This window comes from Trachypithecus francoisi, unplaced genomic scaffold, assembly GCF_009764315.1.
Source record: "Trachypithecus francoisi isolate TF-2019V2 unplaced genomic scaffold, Tfra_2.0 Lachesis_group7, whole genome shotgun sequence".
Classification (NCBI taxonomy): Eukaryota; Metazoa; Chordata; class Mammalia; order Primates; family Cercopithecidae; genus Trachypithecus; species Trachypithecus francoisi.
The window spans coordinates 72,930,311-72,951,790 of NW_022681472.1; the positions used below are offsets into that span (position 1 = coordinate 72,930,311).

A 21,480-nucleotide genomic window follows, 5' to 3' on the forward strand; every position below is an offset into this window, starting at 1 on the left:
CCCTAAAAAGAAGAAAGGAGAAGGGTAAATGGGTTGGGGGGAGAGAGAGAGAGAGAGAGAGAGAGAGAGAGAGAGAGAGAGAGATGGGAGAGAAAAAGGGAGGGTAAAGGAGATGAGATAGAGGAAGAGGAAGGCACATGGAGAAAGGTTTTGAGACAAGCCTACAAAAGAGAGAGGTAAGTTAAAGGCAGAGGACTAACAAAGGAAAAGGAAGAAAATAATAAGAGAAAGAGACAGGAAGAGAAGAAATAGTTAGAAATGATCCCAAAAGGTAAAGACAAAGAGAATGTTTTGTTTGGGGGCTCTGGCTTTAACATCTTCTAAAAAGGTTAACCAACAACAAGGTGGTTCCGTTTTCCATGTTCAAAATCTTTAAGTAGAGAAAGTAGGAGAAAATTGTGCTTTTAGGGTTGCAAGGTATATCAAAAGATTTAGGTTTATACGTGGAGACAGTAAGCTAACTTAAAAGGTTATCACAGGTTTTACTTTGAAAACCTTTTTCAGAAAACCAAACAAACACTAGATTTACAGTAAGCATGTAATAAAACAGACAATGGGTGCCTCCATTCTTTTTTATGCAGTTTATAAGTGCTTTTTCCTTTCTGGGAAAGAAGTGTTTCTCCTGTACTGGTTGAGGCAATTCATCATATTCAGTAAAGTCAGAGTGTCTATAAGTACTCATTATGATGTCTCCTTGAGAAAAGGAAGGGTGAAAATGGTAGTTTAGAGCAGGAAAATGGTCAATTGTTTATATCTGGTGTATCATATTATTCAGGGTTTTTTTTAAGTTTGAGGAAAATGTCCCTTTAAAAATATATGGAGGTGTGTGGAGGGTATTGCAGATGTTTGCCGCACTAGAGGCTGGCTATGCCAAATCTGTTTGGAAGCACTGGTTTCTAATCCAAGTCTCTTGGGTAGATGTTATTTGAAGGTCAGTCTTTCTATTGATAAAATACAGATAGCTTACATTTGGTTACCACTTCAGAGAGATGGATGGAGCAGGAGGTGCTGGGAAATACCGTCAATCATACTGTTATTAGTATATAAGACTCTCTCTGGGGTGAGAGGAAATCGGTGGGCCAAGATCTGTTGCCCCATCTCTTCCTAGTGTGTTACCATGTCTGAGGGATGAAGAGAATTGTGTCTCCTGTCCAGCTGTGCTCGACACTAAAGAGTTCACCAGTCATTGCAATTACGCTGGTGGGATTTGGTGCTGGGGGAATTCTGTGTGCTGGGAGCCATAGGGAGGCCATCAGTTCATTTCACATATATTATTTCTCTAGGAAACACAGTATAATTGAGGACAATTTTCCACCATGAATTGCATCATTAGCTAACACAGGGAAAGTGAAATGCTGTTAACTTTTCTTTTTCTTCTGCAAAGCTGATGAGCTGAAGAAAATAGAAAAGTTTAATGTAATTTTTTTCCAAGGATATATGTTGAAAATCAGAATCAAAACGCTTTTACGCAGTAATAGAAATCCCACATTTTAATACATTGCCATGCACATAAGGAGTCAAGTAATGCTGAATACAAAATAGTCAAATATACAAAATGATAAAGCAGATTTTCAAGCCTGATAGAGATCATGCTCACAGATACAAGGGGGGCAAACATCTGTACAGTTTCATTTTTATCCATTTTATAAGAGTTATGCCCCCCTCAACTCTTTTTGAGGACAACTGGAAACAGAAGGGAACATAAGAATATACAAAGGAGACCCAGAGGGAATTGGCGAGTTGATAGCTGCTGAAGATATGGAAATCGGTGGTTCAAAATTGTGGTACACAATAATTCTTATGTTTAGAGAAAAAAAGTTTCTAAACATCTTATGCCCTGGGAAGGCAGGAAACTAAAGTGGACATCCAACAGAAAAGGCACTCTTGTTTTACTACATAACTTGACTGCCTCCCGCTAAGTCTAGTCGTGGGAGTTTTTCTAGGATGCATAGAGAGAAAAAAAGAAAGAAAGAAAGAAAAACCCAACAGTTGTGGGAAATGAATATGGGTAATACTTATGTAATTAAACACTCTTGGGAGACCAACAGAATTCAGGTTGCTGGTTTAACTACTCACTTAAGGAAGTTATAAAAATGTTGACCATCTACCTAGGCTTCTGTGTTTTGACATGTGCTTTTTAGCCACGTTTGTTAGTGTTTGTGAAGGAATGAATCATTTTTTAAATCAGATTCTCCCCCATGCTCCCTTCTCATCCTCTATAAAGAACACTGCTCTTATGTTCAATTCACATTGTGTAATTTTTCTTCCTCTTTCTTTCCTAGAACAAACACCAATATGCAGTAGTTCATCCAGAAAGTTTGATGTGGCTGTCTGCTTCCTGTGCCTCTCAGTTTGGCACCTCCACGCTCTGATGGGTCTTCTCCAACCTGGGATTGGCAGTCTTCACCTTGGCAGGTCATGGAGCTCTAAAGCTTTGGGAGGTGAAGAAGTGGAAATAAATGGGCACCTGGGCTGTGGACTCTGCAGACTCACCTTACATATTAGAAAAAGTGTGAGTGTGTGTGTGTGTGTGTGTGTGTGTAAAATGTTGATTGTTACTTCTTCATCATTCTGTTTCCTTTGTAAATCCCAGAATGGAGGCTCAGAAATAACAGCTCCATGGAGAAAACCTCAAGTAAGGGAAAGAAATCATTGAATAAAGCCTGCAACCCAGATCAGCACTCTAATTACACATAAGGGATATTGGAGGCACAGGATAGCTTCTTCCCGTAGCTCATTTTAGCCTCCACACAACCCCATGTGCTAAGGAGGGACAGAGAGCACCCCATACTGAAGAGCAGTGGCCCAGAGAGACTGGGCGATTTCTATTAGTCTAGCATTCTTGAATTCAAAACATTTTCTTCCTTTTTATCAGAGCAGTGTCAATCTCCACAAAGTTCTAAGAATAACTCAAGTATATAAACCACAACAGATTGATATTTTCTTTTCTCAGGTGCTTTTTACTGTTAATATTAAATTTTGTTACAAGATTGATCTTTTCTAAAATTTTGTGCAAAGCTATTTAATTTAGTGCCTAATTATATTAAATCATTACATTAACTGAAACTACAGTAGTATGATTTAATGATACAAGAGTTTCAGTGGAATTAGTTTCCAAATATTTGTGCTGGCTTGGCTTTTCAGCAGACTGGTTCCTTCTGTCCCAATCATGACTGCGACACACAGTACAAAGTCAAGAGCCTGGTATTACTCAACTCTCTGCAATGTGAGCGTCTTTTACTAGTTAAAACATGGTCTTCTCAGACATGGCCTTGTAAGGACAGCATCTTTGTATTGGTGGAAGAAAGGTAGTGGTGGAGAAACCATTCAGAGCCCCAGAGAGCCCTAAAATTGCCTATGAGTTTAAGCAAATAGAACCCCTTTTACCCGCAGTGGGGGCCAACAGCCATCAAAGAGGCTTCCCTTTCTGGTGATCTGAGGTGGGTATTGAATAAAAATAAAAATCACAAGTGTTTCAGCATTCAAACATGAATTTCCTCCCCCACTTTACATTCATCTTTAAGGGTGCCATCTGTAACCGAAGGCCTTTTTGATGTGAAAAAGAACTGGGTCAGGCACTTCGAAACCTCTGCAGCAGCTGGTATGTGGGGAAACATAACCTTAGTCCTCTCTCAAATGCACTGTATGGTATCTGGACATAGGCAATGTCAAAAGTAGACATAGAGCCAGCAGGCAGTTCCCAATGTAAACACGCTAAATGCACTTAATTGTGGTTAAAAAAAAATACTGGGCGGGGTGGGGGGGAGAGAGAGAAAGAGAAATAGAACTGATTTAGGGATCATAGAATCAAGGACCACAGGCATCCTCAAACTCAAATCATATTTTTGGAATTATACTTGGACAGGGAGTCTCTATAGAGCTTAGAAAGATATTTTCATGGCATTTGTGCTATTTTAGAGGCCAGGCTAACTCCTCTGAGGAGATGGGAGAAGACCATGATCAGTCTGTGGAATAGGACAGCACCAATCCCCAGGTGCTTGGGGCATTCCAGCCAGCAATTTTTCTACAAGGTTATCTTCAAGATCAGTTATCCTACCCTAAGTGAAAGCATGATCCAGTAAGAATCTCCTGTTTTGAAGTTTTTTTTAGCATTAAATATTTGAATATACTTTCACAGAATTTGGGCGGTGGTGGTGATTAAGTGCAATCATATAAAACAGATCTGTTTGCTCTCATGCATCCACTCAGTCTAGGCTTCCACATTTGGTAGCTGTGTCTGTGCTAATGTGGCAAAAGCCCCGTGAAACCAACCATTTATTTTCTCTTGATCCAAATGGCTGAATTTAAAAAGGTGTAAACAATGTGGAAGGCGACCAGCAGAGTCTTCAGTATTTTAATTGTTTGAGGTATTAGTATCTCCAGTGTTGGATTAATTTAATAGCCTCCTTCCTTGAGGTTCACAATCGCAGGACTGTTCTTAATACTCTGCATATGAGGCAAAAAGGCCTGGGCTTAAGAGCTTTTCTAAGGCTCCTCAAAATATCTGAGGTTTGGAAAACAACAACACAACAAATAACTAAACAAACAAACAAACAAAAAACCTCCCAAACCACTGGCTCCAAATTATGAAAAGAATTTTGTACGATCAGAAATAATGTCTAAATATCTATGACACTTATTAATATCATGTCAACCAGCCAATGGTAATTCAACAGAAGTCACATGGTTACTTTTATATTACATTAAGTATATGCAGTTAGTGCATTCTTGTGCTTGATATAATGGTAGGAGGAAAGCTCTGAAGGAAGAATTCTTGGAGTGCATCAGGGTTTTTAAATAGCCTTACGTGGCAAATTGAACTTCAGTTTTATGATATCTTTGCCATCCATTTTCTGCTGTTCCATAGAAGTCATGTCTCAGTCATTTTGCCGTTGGGCAGGAAGTATAAAACCAGCCCTATGCCTGGATGGCACTTCCCTTTTACATTTGGTGCTGGTAAATTTCACTCTAAAAAATTGAGATTTTAGAAACAGTGCTTGCTCTTACCCAGAATTTTCCCTGTGGAGCTAAGGTGATGGCCAGAAGGCCGTCAAGTACTGTTACTGTCCCTTTAGCTATGTTCCCCAGATGAGTAGCATCTATTTTGTTCTTTATATTAAGGTGTGGTAGAACTTTCCTGTGCACTTGGCCAACTTTTTCTCAAGTTTCCCGCTTTCAAAAGAATGCTGTCTTCCCAAAAATCACCATAGCAAAATCATGGAAACACGGCTGTCTTTTACCTTGAAGCTATGCAATGGTGCCAGGAATCATGTGCGTTGATAAACCAGACTTCATAGGATAATTTTCTGGATTCAGGATTAGATTCAGATCTAAGGAGCAGGATCTGCCTTTGAAAAAGAGTCCTTAATGGTGCCTGGAGTAGAAACATCTCCTGGCCTGTCCTCCTTCCTGATCTCAGGGGTGCATTGGGATTAATCTTCCAGATGACTGGTCAGCTTTATTAATCCCTACCTCACTGCTTTTTGGGCAACAAGTTTTCACCAAGATCAAGCTTAAGAAGAAATACTAGGACTGGGGAAAAAAGGTAACGACTACGTTTTTTATTGAGTTCTTTATAGAATTCTTGAAATCAACCCACAGCATCATGTTAAAAGAAAGAGAGATGAAAGAAAACAAAAACAAAAACAAAAAAGTACAGTGGAGGGGGCTGTGGGAGGGGTGAATAAAAACAGCCTTAAAGCAATAAAGGAATTTGTGTCATTTTCAAAAGATTAGATTTTTAAAAAGAGTCTAAGGCGATTGACAAGTCTAGTTGTCAAGTAACAAAATTATTCTAAAGAATGTAGAGGAAAACATCACAAAGAACAAAACTGCTAATGTACTGGAAAGAGGAGGTTTTGGCGAAAGTAAAGTGCTAAGGGTGGGGGGTCCTAAAAACTTCACTTCCTTGAGACTTTTGTTGTTCCTATATAAAATCAATTATGTGACATTTGCAGACAAAGAAAGCTTTTGCAAGTAACAAGGGGGATCCATTAGAGGTTTTTATCCTTAGTTGATACTCTCAGGTACAGCTGATACTCCTTTTCTCCTTGAATGTTAAAAATGGCAGAATTTCCTCAGGACTAAGGATGGTTAGCCTCTATCTGAGCAACTACAAAGTGACTCTGGAGAGATTCCTGGCTTGTTTGTCAGGATTCCGGAGGTAGAAGTGAAATCTGCGGGTGCACACCTCACAGAGCCTGAGCAGGGATTTGAAGGTACGCCACTACCCACAGAGAAAGTTGATAGGATCTCTCTTCCCCTAGGTACGTCTCAAACTATTGAAGTGATTTGCTTTTCACACTAGCAGGACTGGCAATGCTCTGCATATTCAATTCTGGAGTGGAAATAAGCGAATTCCCTTGGCACCATGGAAAGAAAGTCTCATAATTATTCATTTCTGTTCATTCCCAAGAGTGCCTTTCCTGCACAAGTCTGGGTGTCAGCCTTTTAATAAAGGTGTAGCACAGGTGTAGGTAAAAGGAAAAGTCAAGCATCAACAGCTTATAGTCCTTAGACATAAAAATATGTATCCTTTACTTCCCCACCTCTTGCTTCCTACTAAACAAAACTACCACAGCCATTTCTGGATTTCTAGGAGGTAACATTCCATACATGCATCTTGGGAAGAAAGTACAGCACAGTTGAAGGTAACCATGGGAGATCACAAAGGACCACCAAGTAATAAAGAAGCCAAAGCCTGTGAATGAAGTCATTCCTCTTTTTTGCTGGTTTAGCTCTTGACTGCTCGGATTTTATGCCACCATGCTGCCAAAACTATCCCCCCAAATAATTTCAAACAGAGGTTGACAGTTTGGAAAAGAGTAGTAGTTCATATGCAAACATGGAGTATGTGCCAGGCATTAAGGCATTTTTAGAGATACAGTCTTCAATGGGGCTCTTTAATGGTCTTCATTTTGCCTTCTCCTAGGTCCCTCTTCACCCATCATCTTTCAATAATTTTACAGCACTCCTTTGACTTAACAAAACAAACAAACTAGGAAACTCTACTTATTGAATTGTTCAGAATATTTTGCAAAGGTCAAAGTAAGTAACAATGAACCACCATCATTTAGTGAACATCTGCACTACAAAGCATGTCCAGTTTTCCAAGAAAGTCAGCAGTAGCCTCATGATGTCCTTGGCTAAATCTTAATTCCCAGTTACAATATCTCAGCATATTGTTCTTAGGCTTCATCAGACTCAACTGTGTGTCCCCTGGATTAGTTATAGAACTGGAGTGTTAGATAATCCAGTGTAGAGGTGAATGGTTGTGCTCGTATAAAGAAAGGGAACATAGGTGGCCAGGGTGGATACCAAGGAAAAGCAATTGAATGCTGCTTTGGGGAGCTCCAACCAGGTCAGTCTGGGCCCTCAAAGAGTTGGCTGTAACTGAAAGGTGCAAATATGTGGTCTGATGCGGTTTACTATCTCTCACTCTGCTGTCTGCTCCCTGAGGATCCGTCTGCTGCCATGTTCTTCTTCCTAGGTTACTCTGGCAGAATGGAGAATGCTGTCTGAATTAAGTTTTCACTGTGGAAAAGGTGGGGGTGGTGATAATGTTTGGGAGGAGGAGATACAGTTTCCTAAGGGCAGGTGGGGAGTCTGCTTTGTGGACTGTTGTTGCCCAAGCACAATGCTTGGCACACAGTAGATGCTCAACAAATGCTTGCTGAATAAAGGAAGGAATGAAAGGAAGAAGAAGACCTGCTATTAGAACTGAACCACATGAGATGGGCAGTGGAGACTGGAATATTGTGTCCAAGGGTGTTGGCAGCCGGAGTTTGGTCTCCTAATTATAGATGTGAGGAGAATTATGGTCTGCAGAGGGCCTGGCAGTCCTGGTGCTGATCTGTCGAAGGGCCAGATTTTGGTGGCGACTGAAACTTCTCTGAGTTCCTTGTTGGAAGCCCACTTCTCTGGCTCTGAAGCCTGCCAGGCTTGTGGTGAGTCATCCTGCTGCTGACTCATTTGGACCTTCCTCCCTTTCCCTGTCAGGTTTCCAAATTTCAGGCAGGGGTGGTTTCCAATGGGCTGTGTATTTCCTGAGACCCTGAGTGGAGGCAGACAATGCTTATGTATCTGGAGACACCCTAAAACACCAAGCTTGCTTGTGTTGGAAGTCTTCCAGAAGTGGTTACACTATATTTTAAAGCAAAGACTCTGATGCCCGTCAGTCCCAGGCTGGGACAGTGGGCACACAGCACATACTTTGCTGAGCTTTCCATTCAGTCAACTTGATATTTTCAGGAAAAAACATGCTACACTGCTATGTAGCAAGTCAATATGAACATATCTCTAATGCTCAAAGACAAGCAATAATTAAGTTGACTGGTTTCCCAGGACTGTGCTTTGTTGTAAGACATAATTAAAAAAAAAACCAAAAACCAAAAAACAATTAGTCACAGGTATAATCCCAGAAAGGATTAACAAGGGACTGGTAGGTTCTACACTAAGTAAGGAAACTTAGTATAGAACTTGACACTTTTCCTTCTCCAGGCACATAGTAGGGTCACTTGATGTTTCTCTCTTGAAAGAATGGCAATTTCAACCTGACTTAGGATTTTTTTCTGAAGTATTAAAGTCAGACCACACAAAAGAATTGCATTCTGTTGCCCTTACCATCCATCTACCACGGTCTTTGATTAAAAGAATACCATCCCCTTTTTTCCTTTGGAGGAACTCTTCTACAGAATAAGGGAATATCTACATTAGCCAAATAGAAGCCTCCTGTATTTGAGTGCCTGTATGTGCATGTGGTCAATTGTGCCTGCGAACAAAGAAGCAAGCTAAGATATCACAATCACTAGACCCCCTACTGCTTCCCTTTGGCGCTACAAGTAAACCAGTCGTTCAGTAAAGTAGCCAGAGGTGAAGTCTAACAGTATTGTGGCCATATTTACATCAACCTACCACAAACAACTGGGGTTATGCTAGTAGTGGAGTTTGTCTTGGACAGTCTGAGCCAGAAAAAAAAACCCACCAAGATTTATAAAAATAAAAATACTTGATTTCTCACATGTGCTGAACGTGCTGATTCATCTTGGTGTAGTATTCTCATATAAAGTGCTTAAGAGTTGGACGGAATACCTTTAGACATCATAACTAACATAATCGAGACATGTTTACATTCCTACCAGGGCATAATATTGTGAACACTTCCACTGAGATTGCAGAACTGCTGTAATTTTTTTTTCCTAAAACATCATGCCATCTGCACACATAATAAAATAATCCAGTAGTTGCCATGCTAAAACAGGACTTCTAGTGAAGGGCACAGACAGCTCCCCAAAGGGAACTTGAGTTATGCACAGTGATGAAAACTGGAAGCAATTTTCCAGCTAATGGTCTGCCCATGACCACTTGGAACGAGTTGGCACTATATTATGCACCTCATTTTAAATCCACAGCAAAGTAAGATTTTTCCAAAGCCCATAATCTTGACTGAATGGGTAGTTTTTTTTTCTAGTTAATCCAGTTAATCTGTCCATGCTCCAAGGATATCTTCTGGCAGTGCCATGGGTTAGTCTTTCCGTGAGGAACAGGCCATGTTCATATCAACTGGCAGGACAGCAGCTTGGAAGGCTAACCGTGTTTATGGAGAACCCTCGGCTGATGCTGCAAGAAGAAAAAGGGGGAAATATGGTAAGTTCTTTCCTTTATGTTCCCAGGCACTGATATGTAGCAATTATCTTATTCAAACAAACCCTAAAACCCTTAGGCCAAAGAGAAAGCTCTAGTCAGAATAATGGTTACTCAATGCCAGGATGGATTTACAGTGGCTTATATTCATAAAATTTTTTTTTCTACCATTTGGTAAGGCATGGAAGACACCCAACTGAGAAATAGGTAAAGTTGCCTGGAAGGGAGGGCAAAACCAGATCTCCGGAATTGGCATCCAGTCCTATGATGGGGCTGCAGTTTGGGAAACCATTTCATGTATTATGAAGGTTCATGTATTATGAAGGTTCATGCATTTGCCTGGTCTGGTGCAAGGTAAGATTGGGGATGGTGTGAAGCATTTTATTGTGGGAGAGAGATGAGGGTTTCATTTATCAGAAAGATTTCTTGGGATGAAATCTAGAAAAAAATATCGGAAGTGGAATGGCTGGAACTCTTGAGTTTCCTAGTTGCGAAGTCAGATTAGCTGGGAAGGTTAGACAGAAAATGTGTGACCTTGTCTAGACTAGATAGAGAAAGTCATTAAATCGGACCAGAGATTAAACTACTTGAATTGCAACCCCGCTTTTGGGCTTGGGAGTGCTGGTATAAAAATATTAATGTATTTTCCTGAGTTTTCTAATTTAAATTGTCTAATGTTCCCGTTATTTTATTTGGGTACTCCCTACAGTTCCTTATACATGGGTCTTCAATAATTAATTATTATATGAGTACAATGGAATGTTTTGCTCAGAAAAATATCAGTATTAGTTTCTAATACACAAAACTTTCAGACAATGGGAGAGAAGCACAGCAGGCGTTCTTGACGCAGAAGAAAAAAAATCTACCTCAGTTTTCAAACCTGGCTTTCAAATCTAACTAACTGGCTTTTCAAAACATGACAGAACACATAATTTGTAAGCAAGTGTTTGATTAACATTTGCTATTTTTGAGAAAATGAAAAAACAAAAGGTACTATGTAAGTGTATTAAATATCAAATAATATACTTTTGACAGGTTGCATTGAAGCAGAATACTAATTATTGCTGATGGTACTGTCAACTGGAAAAATAATGTCAATTTATTCAAAAGTTATTAAAAATACATATTCCTAAACGTAGTAATTCCATTCCTAGGAGTATATCCTAAGGAAATAATCTAAAAAAAATGAAAGAAGCTATATGCACAAATATGTAAACTAGAACTTATTTATCATAGAGGAAAAATTGGAAGCAACCACTCTCTTACAGTTGAAGATTTAGGTTAAGTAAATTATGGTACATTAACAAGATGGATAATTACATGGCTACTAAAATAATACTAATTATGATGATTATGATTACATAGCAACATGGAAACAGTTATGATATACTATAATATAAAGCTTACAGATATGCATAGAAAAGAACTGTATGTGAAAATGAAGGCCCTAGAATTTTTATTACTGTCATCATAATATTTTGCAAAACAACAACAACAACTAGGCTCACAGGGTTGCAGGATTGCCCCATGACTAACTAAAGCATCATGATTATTTTCACTCACTAATACTACTGTGAAAACAAATACTTTGTAATTTCATTAAGAGAAACACTTCAGTATTTTGAAAGAGCGATAAAAACCAATGTGGGTGAAATCCTGTCCGGGTTGACCTGCGAGGAGGGCAGTACAGCCTGAAAGAATAACATTGATTTCTAGGAATATAACACAGTGTACCATCCTTGAGACTTGGCTAAAATCAGATCCAGAAAATGTGTGATCTTGGAAAATAATTAATAATCTATAAAATACAATTTAAGAAAAGAATAATGATAATAAAGAGTAAGGCCTAATTAATTATTATACTTTGGAACCTGAGTCATGAGTTGATAACTAGGTTTATCACAGTTACTGCTTCTTTAAATAACCGTGTTTCCTACAATGGTCTCTAGTAGCTGAGAGAAAGCAGATATATCTAATCTTTGCATATTAAAAAAGCACTTATAACCATGGATGTAAGTGGAGTGCAGTATACTTTAGAGTGCTTTCCCTTATGGTTGCCCAATCCTCTTCTTAGGTGATATAGAATTATTCCCATTTTATAGATAAGGAAATTGAAGCCCAGAAGTATTATTAACCCAAGGTCACACAGCTAGTAAGGATCAAAGCTATATCCATGTGATATGGTTTGGCTGTGTCTCCACCCAAATCTAATCTTGAATTGCAGCTCCCATAATTCCCACATGTTGTGGGGAGAACCCAGTGGTTTCCTCTTTTGCTTGGCTCTCATTCTCTCTTGCCTGCCGCCATGTAAGACATGACTTTCACCTTCTGCCATGATTGTGAGGTCTCCCCAGCCACGTGGAACTGTGAGTTCATTAAACCTGTTTTTCTTTATAATGTACCCAGTCTGGTATGTCTTTATCAGCAGCACGACAACAAACTAATACACCAGACTTAGGTGTGTACCCCTCTAGTGACATACAGGACTGATAGGGAGGAACAAAGAAATATTCTGAGCCTTTCCCATCCCATCTTCTGAGCAGGCTTCTGTGTTTATCCACAAGACCAATCAGCATGACAAAGGGCCCTGTTAGAGCACCAAAAAAAAAAAAAAAAAAAATTCAGAGGCTAAAATGAATTTATATTAGAGCAACAAGATACTCCTGCAAGACATGAATACAAATAGAACTAGAGGCCACAGAGAGACAAGTTGAAGGTTTAGATGGTGACATAGGAGGTTTGGGACAGTGGTGGCCATAATGAGTGGGGCATTGGGAAAAGGGATGGTCAAAGAAAAGAGTGTGCTATGGCAGAGTGTCATCTTTGAAATCCTTCCATGGTAGTCAGTGATCCTTCATTGCTCTTTGCTGTTTTTGCAGTTAGTATTGTGTTCCTTTTGAATGGGTCACCATGCTGAGATGGGCTTTATGTGAGGACAAGAGGTCCCCATTTACTCAGGCTGTATGTGTAAGACACATGGTGAAAGTAGGTCTTTCTTCTTCCCATTATGGAGACAGGGTCTAGCTCTCGTCGCCCAGTCTGGGGTGCAGTGGCACCATCACGGCTTATTGTAGCCTTGATCTCCCAGGCTCAAGTGATCCCCTCACTTCTCAGCCACCCAAGTAGTTGGGACCACAGGCGCAGCATGCACCACTACACCGGGCTACACACACCTGGACCCTTGAACCTTAATCGTTCTGTCACATATGTATAGTGATGGGTTCTGCCATCATCACTTTGCTAGAGACTTATGTGCAACAGGAATCATGTCTTTGGATATGTAAATCTACATGAGATCAAAGTGCAAAATGGAAGTTTGTATTAGACAGCCCTGGCTCTGAAAAGGAGAAAACATGTGGTCTTTGATATAGAAGGCTCTTTGGGCTCCATCCCCTGTGCTTCAGCCATCCCAGCCTCCTTCTGGCTCTGCATTTGCGTGGCGTTGTTCCTGGTCTTGCTGATCCTTTCTTTTTTCCAGAGTATCTTCTTTATATACCCTCTAGCATTAGTGAACACCAACCCATCCCTCTTTCACAACCACCAAGAGCGTCACATCCTTTATGAAGTATTCTTTCCTTCTAGACACAGCTAACAACTCTCTCCTGTGTGCGAGTGTGGCATCTCAAATTTTTACCAACAAACCCGCAATGAACACTTCCGTTTAATGTATCCATCGCTCCTCCTAATTTTTTTGTGGGTGATGCCATGTCTTATTATTGTGGATTCTCCTAATGCAATGTGCAATGTCAGGTATACGGAAAGTGCTTATTAAATGGTTGTAAAGTTAATAAAGAAAGGAATGATGTTGGAGGAGAATCTGTTTCTCTGTTTAATTTGGTAACTGATGTTGCATGAGATTCAATCCTGGTCTGCATGTGGAGAGTGGGATTGCTCTGGTTTCTTTCTCTGCTTTATCAACTACTTACTCAAGGAAGATATACATCCTGGGGGCTGTCCATGTATCAATTTTGCAGCTAACAAATAGTAAAAGGCTATTTTTCAAATCTCTGTTTAATGGGCCACCATTACTATTAAGAGTTTAGACATTCTTGGAATTCTCGGAATCAAGAATTCTTGGAATCAATTCTTGGAATCAACCATCATACTTAGCCTTATGGCTTCAGAGTCTGGGATGAGGAGGGAAGCACTGGAGTCCAGTAGTCAGGAGCATGGGCTCTGGCAGATATGGGTTCACATCCTAGGCTCACTACTTCCCAGCTATGTGATGTTGAACACATGAATTTTTCCCAATCTCCTTTTCTTCATCTTTAAAATAGCAGTCAAAATTCCTGCTTCACAAGGCTGTTGTGATGTTAAAAAGGGCTCATAGGAAAAGCATTTTGCGTGGTGTTCAGTAAATAGCAAATAACTAAATGATAGCTACTATTGTTTTATTATTATTGCTATCATGAATTCCTAAAATTCCTTAGAGAAATCAAAGTCAAAACTCTAATGCTAAATATTAGTGTTTTAATGCTAAATGTCAATGTTCTAATGCTATAGCTGGGGGCCAGGAAAAGAAACAAAATACCCAGACGTCAAGCCTTTGCAACGCCCAGGAGGCAGATAACTGTCTTCCTGCTTGCCAAGGCCACTTTGGGCACACTCTTGGCTTCTGCTCTCTCCCAGATTAGCGCAGCCCTTAACAGACAGTTCCATGAGAAAGGGAGTCTGAAATACTTCAAAGGCAGGAAGTGACTGGCCCAGGAGGCAGTGGCCAGCTTGGCAAAAGGTTCAATAACAGATCTAGGATGGATTATGTCCCGCCCTACCTTTCCTAACTCCAGCAGCACAGGGCTGAAGAATTGTTGTGTGTGGAGAAGAAGAAAAGATATTATATCCAGGCAGCCCCACATCTCATGGGCCCAAGGGGGAAATAAGACTTCATCCTTTAAAAGGGCTGTTTAGTGTCTTCCCTTCAGAAAGAAGGGTCCATATCTTCTATACGAAAGTGTCTTCTCATGTAACAAGGACTTTGGGGGTGGGTCTGAACTGCAACTTCAATATGGGACAATTTATATCTGGTGTGAAATGCATATTCCAAAAAAGTGAGATCCATGGTTGCCCCAGCAGAATAGCCAATAAGCAGAGCTCACATTTATTGAACAACTACAATATGCCTACAAAGGTTTTATAGGCAGTTACTCATTGAATCTGTACTGCCATTTTTGAGGTTTGGATTCATTATTCCTGTAATTCACACAGAGAAAATGACAGCAGGGTCATTAGCTGTCACAGCCACAGTGCTAGAATGCATAGAGCTGAGACTAGAACCCAGATCTGTTCTCACCACAGTGCTTTCCTGACTCAATAAAAAATGTTTATTGGGAAAAGAAATTCTCCAACAAGAATGGAGGAGAGAAATCAAGTAACTCTGTTTGCATAAAATAATTCTCATCAAACATGAATCCTATACACGGAGTGCCATAAATAAGAGGTTTGACCTAGAGAAAACCAGTATATTTTTATTTTAACAGTCTAAGATCTTTCCTATGTTTAGAGCAGTGGTTCTCAATTGGGTATTTTGCTCCCTACGGCATAACTGGCAATGTCTGGAGACACTGGTGGTAACAACTTGTGTGTGTGTGTGTTTGGGGGTGGGGGCACAGGTACTACTGGCATCTAATGGGTAGAGACCCATTAAACTGCTGAACATTTTAGAATGTATAGGACAGCCCTCACAACAGAAAATGATTTGGCTCAAAATGTCTGTGGTACTGAGGTTGGTTTGGAAGATACAGGTCCTTGTTTCTATTTTCTACTCCTGGTTGTGAGCCAAATATATCACTCCCAAAATAGGCCAAGATAAAAACCAACGTAAGTGTGCCTCGTGTATGTACAGGAAATAAGGCTAATTTCAAACCTCACTCCCCTCTTCTTCTCATCATTTGCTCATTTTATGTGATTTTATATTCAGTGTAATCAAAACCTCTAGTATTAAATCATTTCTAACTTTTAGAACCCTCATAGGCATTACCATGATAAGAATCAAGATTGGATGATTTAGAGAGGTATGCTTAATTAATTAATTAATTAATATGTATGGGAGAGGTAAAAGATAAAAGAAGGACAAAGGAGGATTTATGTGGCCATAAAGCCAAACTTTGCTTCTAGTTCATGGTTGGAGAAGTCATATGTATTCTCAGCAGCACTGGTCCCATATCTGCCACTCTCTGCCCCACAAGAGTTTGACGAAGGGAAGCGGGGGTGGGGAGAGGGAGTTGCCCACTGAGAGCATGATTAAGGAATCAACCCTCTGACTGCATGAAGATGAAGGTCAGAATCTCCAACGAGGCTGGACATGGTGGCTCACGCCTGTAATAACAGCACTTTGGGAGGCTGAGCCGGGTGGATCACGAGGTCAGGAGACAGAGACCATCCTGGCTGACATGGTGAAACCCCGTCTCTACTAAAAATACAAAAAATTAGCTGGGCGTGGTGGCGGGTGCCTGTAGTCCTTGCTACTCGGGAGGCTGAGGCAGGAGAATGGTGTGAACCCAGGAGGCGGAGCTTGCAGTGAGCAGAGATCACGTCACTGCACTCCAGCCTAGGCGACAGAGCGAGACTCCGTCTCAAAAATAAATAAATAAATAAATATAAATAAATAAATAAAAAATAAAAGAATCTCCAACGAGATTGGTATCAGGATGGCAGAGAACTTGGGTTAAGTATATAATAAAACAGAGATGCATATACACTAGCTGGTAACTTCCCATTATCCTTAGTGAACTGGAAACCACAATAAGTCTGTGATGGCTAATTTCATGTGTGACCTTGATTGGGCCACTGGGGGTCCAGATATTTGGTTAAACACTGTTCTGGGTTTGTCTATAAAGGTATTTGTAGATGAGATGAACATTTGAATTGGTAGACTTTGTAAAGCAGATAGCCCTCCCTAATACAAGTGGACCCCATTCAATCCATCGAAGGCCTAAAGAGAATAGGCTGGGTAAGGGATAATTCACTCTTTCTGCCTGACTGCCATCTCCTGCCTTTGGACTCAGATTCAGACTGGAACTATACTATCGGCTCTCCTGGCTCTCCAGTTTGCAGATCTTGGGACTTCTCCACCTTCATAACTGAGTAAGCCAATTCCTTATAATGCATCTCTCTATATATGTGTATGCATTTTTTTTTTTTTTTTTGAGACGGAGTCTCGCTCTGTCGCCGAGGCTGGAGTGCAGTGGCTGGATCTCAGCTCACTGCAAGCTCCGCCTCCCGGGTTTATGCCATTCTCCTGCCTCAGCCTCCCGAGTAGCTGGGACTACAGGCGCCCGCCACCTCGCCCGGCTAGTTTTTTTTCTGTATTTTTTAGTAGAGACGGGGTTTCACCGTGTTAGCCAGGATGGTCTCGATCTCCTGACCTCGTGATCCGCCCGCCTCGGCCTCCCAAAGTGCTGGGATTACAGGCTTGAGCCACCGCGCCCGGCCTATACATCTTACTAGTTCTTTTTTATGAAGAACCTTGAGGAACAGAGCCTACAGACACCATAATGACCATAACACTCAGCACTATCATTCACCAAGTACTTCCTGGGTGCCTAGCATCATGCTAAGAACCTGTGTTCACTTTGCAGCAACCAAAGTAGGTAGGTACCATGACCTTTACTCCACAAGGGCAGAAAGCCAGACTTGGAGGGGTGAGTGATGCAACACAGGCTGTGGTCTTTCGGCTAGGCTATGATCCTTGATCTGACTATGAAATATCAGGGGCTTGTTAATTCCAGAAATGTTAAGCGAGAAATACAAGGTCTCAAGGCCCCACAGCAACGTTTTTAGATGGATACCTAGATGGGATAGGAAGGCCTTGGCCTCCACCCTCACCCTCTCACCCTTTGGTGTTATTGTTTCTATTAAAACGTAACTGGCTCCTGACACTATCAGAGGAGTAGTTCTGCTGCCTGGCTTTGCAGTCCTCGTTGCTTGGATGGTCACCTTTCTCTGGGGAGTTTTGAAGGGTTCTCGTGACGCGCGAAGGTCACAACCAACACACACACTGAGAAAATGAGAGAAAAAGAATGCCCTTGGGTGCAAACTGTCTCTCTCCTTTTCCTCAGCCCTGGGGGGAAGAAAAGGACATCGTATTTGCTCACTTACTGTTATTCTAGAAGTAAAGCTGCTAGTCTACTACACTATGAGCCTGAAAAACCTCTCAGAAACTGACTCTGAAACCTGGAGGTTAAATTGAATCTCTAGATTCCGAGGTTTAAGAACCTTGACATTTCGACCAGAGACTCTCAAACTTGACTGCCTCAAACTCATCTGAGGGAGCTTCTTAACATTTTTATTTTGTCCAACCTGTCTCCATTTCGGATTCAGAATGTCCAGGGGAGGACTGGCAAACTCTATTTAACCATAGCCTTGAGAATTCACCCGAAAGCAACTTGGCAAAAGTCCGAACACACCTACATCTTTCCCCCAGTACTTAAATAGTAGTTATTTGTCCTTCAGACAGAGAAAAGTGGTATATACTGCAGGAAATTTTGGTTTATAGCCTTGTTTCATATAATAAAATACCACAAATCCTGGATATAATACAGTGCAGTGATCCAAATATTTAGAGTGAGGCAGACAGGAGAAGCTATTCAACCCATTCAAAGTCCTGGGAATACAGGCATGGTCCATCATTCCTGGATTGTTTACAGGTTCCTCATACATCAATCAAACAACATGTATTCTATTAAACACTAAAATATCCTGCACTGCCTTGGGGGCTTCAGGGGTCGAAGAGTCTCAAATCTGTATAATTACACATTACTATATTATTACGTAGAATCTGTATCATAATCTATTAGAGTCACTGATGTGCTATCTGCCTCCAGATGAGTGTTTCTCAAACTTTACTGTGCTTAGAAATGCCCTGGAGAGCTTGGTAAAATGCTGTTTTCTGGGCACCAAATGGAAAGAATCTGATTCAGTAGATCTGGGAGAACCCCATGACTTTGAATTCATAATAATGTTGCAGGGACACTGATATTGCTAGTCTGAGGACCTCTCTTTAAGCACTACTGCTGTGAACCTTAAGTTCCTTCAGGCAAGAAGTATGTCGTTCTTTTCTTTCTGTTGTGTGTTGTCTTATTCTTTTCTTTCTGTTGTGGGTGGTAGAATGTCTGGACTATTAAAGGTGCTCTTGAAATGTTTGTCAAATGAGTGAGTACATGAATGAATGAATGTATGAAGAAAGTCACGTGAATGAAATGAGCAGTTTTCAAGTATGGGCAGAATTTCCTGGGAGGCCAGGGTATTGTTCTCTAATGAGAACTGGTTTAGAAATTTCAATATATGCAAGTATCTGAAACTCTATACATTCAGTGTGATCATTTAGGATATCTATTAACTCCAGTCTCCGGGGAAGATTTCCCCAGAAAAATGGCAAGGCCTCACCCAGCTTTCTAGCTCTCTTGAGCAAGAAGCCTGGTGACAACAGTGGACTGTCATCTTGTACCACATGAATATGGGATGATGCATTTCTGGGAGAAGTATCATCAGGCCAGATGCTCTCAGCAGGGATGCATTTGTACAGCCAATTAGTCAGTGGTAACCTCAGTGATTCCATTTTTTTTTTTTTTTGCACTGAACAGAGGCAAGTATCTCAAGCCATTACATTCTGACAGCCAGCTAAAAGCCCATAGAACCTTCCAGAAGAAAACTCTGTCCCCTGGCACAAACAACAATGAATCTCACAAGACAGCATAAGAACATATTATTGAAGAATAATCTAAGATACCACTGAAATTTCCCTCCATCTCCACAACGTTAGACTGAGTGGCAGATTATACTCTGAGGGATTGTTTTCTAATTTCTCTCATTGCTTCTACACCCCATCTCTCTTAGTCACAGAGCACAGAGCCCTGTGCGTTTGTCAACTGTATGAATAAGTGAAGTTCCTTTCTTCTTCTTCTTTTTTTAAAATTATCTTTTTTCCTCTTTGTCTTTTGCTTTAATCTTATTTTAATTTCAAGGGCTTCTCTGTTGACTGATCCAATAGATTCTTCATTGGAACAATGTTCTCTAAGATTTGCTACTTTAGATAAAATCGTTTTTAAAAATCTCCAGATTCTGCAGCTTTTCCAAGAGAAAAAGAAAAGCACTCTTTTAAAGGAGAATACAAGGTCTATCTAAACACTCCTTTTTTTGGTCACCTGTCAAGGAGATAGAAATATCTCTTTTGCAAACAAAGCTATGCAAGATAAAAATGTATTAATGACACTTTGGGAGGCTGAGGTAGTCGGATCACCTGAGGTCGGGAGTTCGAGACCAGCCTGACCAACATGGAGAAACGCCATCTCTACTAAAAACACAAAATTAGCTGGCCATGGTAGTGCATGCCTGTAGTTCCAGCTACTCAGGAGGCTGAGGCAGGAGACTCTCTTGAACCTGCGAGGCAGAAGTTGCGGTGAGCTGAGATCGTGCTATTGCACTCCAGCCTGGGCAACAAGAGCAAAACTGTCTCAAAAATGAAATAAAATAAAAACAAGGCCGGGCGCGGTGGCTCAAGCCTGTAATCCCAGCACTTTGGGAGGCCGAGACGGGCGGATCACGAGGTCAGGAGACCGAGACCATCTTGGCTAACACGGTGAAACCCCGTCTCTACTAAAAATACAAAAACTAGCCGGGCGATGTGGCGGGCGCCTGTAGTCCCAGCTACTCGGGAGGCTGAGGCAGGGGAATGGCGTAAAGCCGGGAGGCGGAGCTTGCAGTGAGCTGAGATCCGGCCACTGCGCTCCAGTCCGGGCGACAGAGCAAGACTCCGCCTCAAAAACAAAAAAAATAAAAAAAAAAAATAAAAAAAAAACAAAAACAAAAGATTAATGAATAATACTTATAACAGTGATGACATTTTATCATAAGAAACCTTAGAGTAGAAGGTTTTTTTTTTTTTTTTGAGACGGAGTCTCGCTCTGTCGCCCAGGCTGGAGCGCAGTGGCCGGATCTCAGCTCACTGCAAGCTCCCCTTCCCGAGTTTACGCCATTCTCCTGCCTCAGCCTCCCGAGTAGCTGGGACTACAGGCGCCCACCACCTCGCCCGGCTAGTTTTTTGTGTTTTTTTAGTAGAGATGGGGTTTCACCGTGTTAGCCAGGATGGTCTCGATTTCCTGACCTCGTGATCCGCCCATCTCAGCCTCCCAAAGTGCTGGGATTACAGGCTTGAGCCACCGCGCCCGGCCGAAGGTATCTTTAAGCAGTGCTTCTCAGATTTTAAGATGTATGTATGTATCACCTGGGTATCTTGTTAAAATGCAGATCACATAGTTCTACAAGTTGTCAGGTGATACCAGTGCTGCTGGTGTGTGGACCATACTTTGAGTAGGAAGGCAACTGAGTTCCTTAATCTATAGCAACACAGTCCAGTGGAACTATGTGCAATGATGGAAATGTTCTAGATCTGGTCTAACATGGCAGCCATTAGCCACATGTGGCTACTGAGCACTTGAAATGTAGCTGGTGCATGGAGGAAATTACTTTTAAATTTTATTTAATTCCAATTCGTATATCTTTAAGTGGTCATGTATGCCTGGTGGCTACCATATTTGACAAGCACCACTCTGTAGTGGAGAAGAGAGAGACAGCGATATAGTAAAAAAAAAAAAAAAAAAAGTTAAGAGAGAAGAAACCTAAACAGCAAGGTGAAGCTCCAAATCCTCTCACCCATATTGTAAATATATTCTTGTTCTCACTCTCCTTCCTGCTGTATGCAGGGAGGGCTCAAGGCTTCCCCTCTGTTCTCCATCATGTTCCCAGAATCACTCTATATACAAAATAGTAATTAGAAAAGGCCTTATAAACATTCTGAAGTGCGGACAATTATCTCGTTTACATAAACCTCTTTGAATTGGC

At 41.0% G+C, this 21,480-nt stretch overlaps 1 protein-coding gene across 2 annotated transcripts in view; it reads right to left on the minus strand.

Moving 5' to 3' along the window:
• The window catches only part of SAMD12 (sterile alpha motif domain containing 12), a 498,432-nt gene that overhangs the window by 57,263 nt on the left and 419,689 nt on the right, over positions 1 to 21,480 (minus strand). The window contains exon 5 of one of the 2 annotated variants that reach the window (XM_033202406.1): positions 1,463 to 9,618. The exons of the other annotated variant lie outside the window; for it this stretch is intronic. Coding sequence (XP_033058297.1) covers positions 9,596 to 9,618 — 23 coding nt within the window. The 3' untranslated portion in view covers positions 1,463 to 9,595. Of the gene's footprint in view, positions 1 to 1,462; positions 9,619 to 21,480 lie in introns of those variants that run through there. 2 annotated transcript variants of the gene reach the window in all.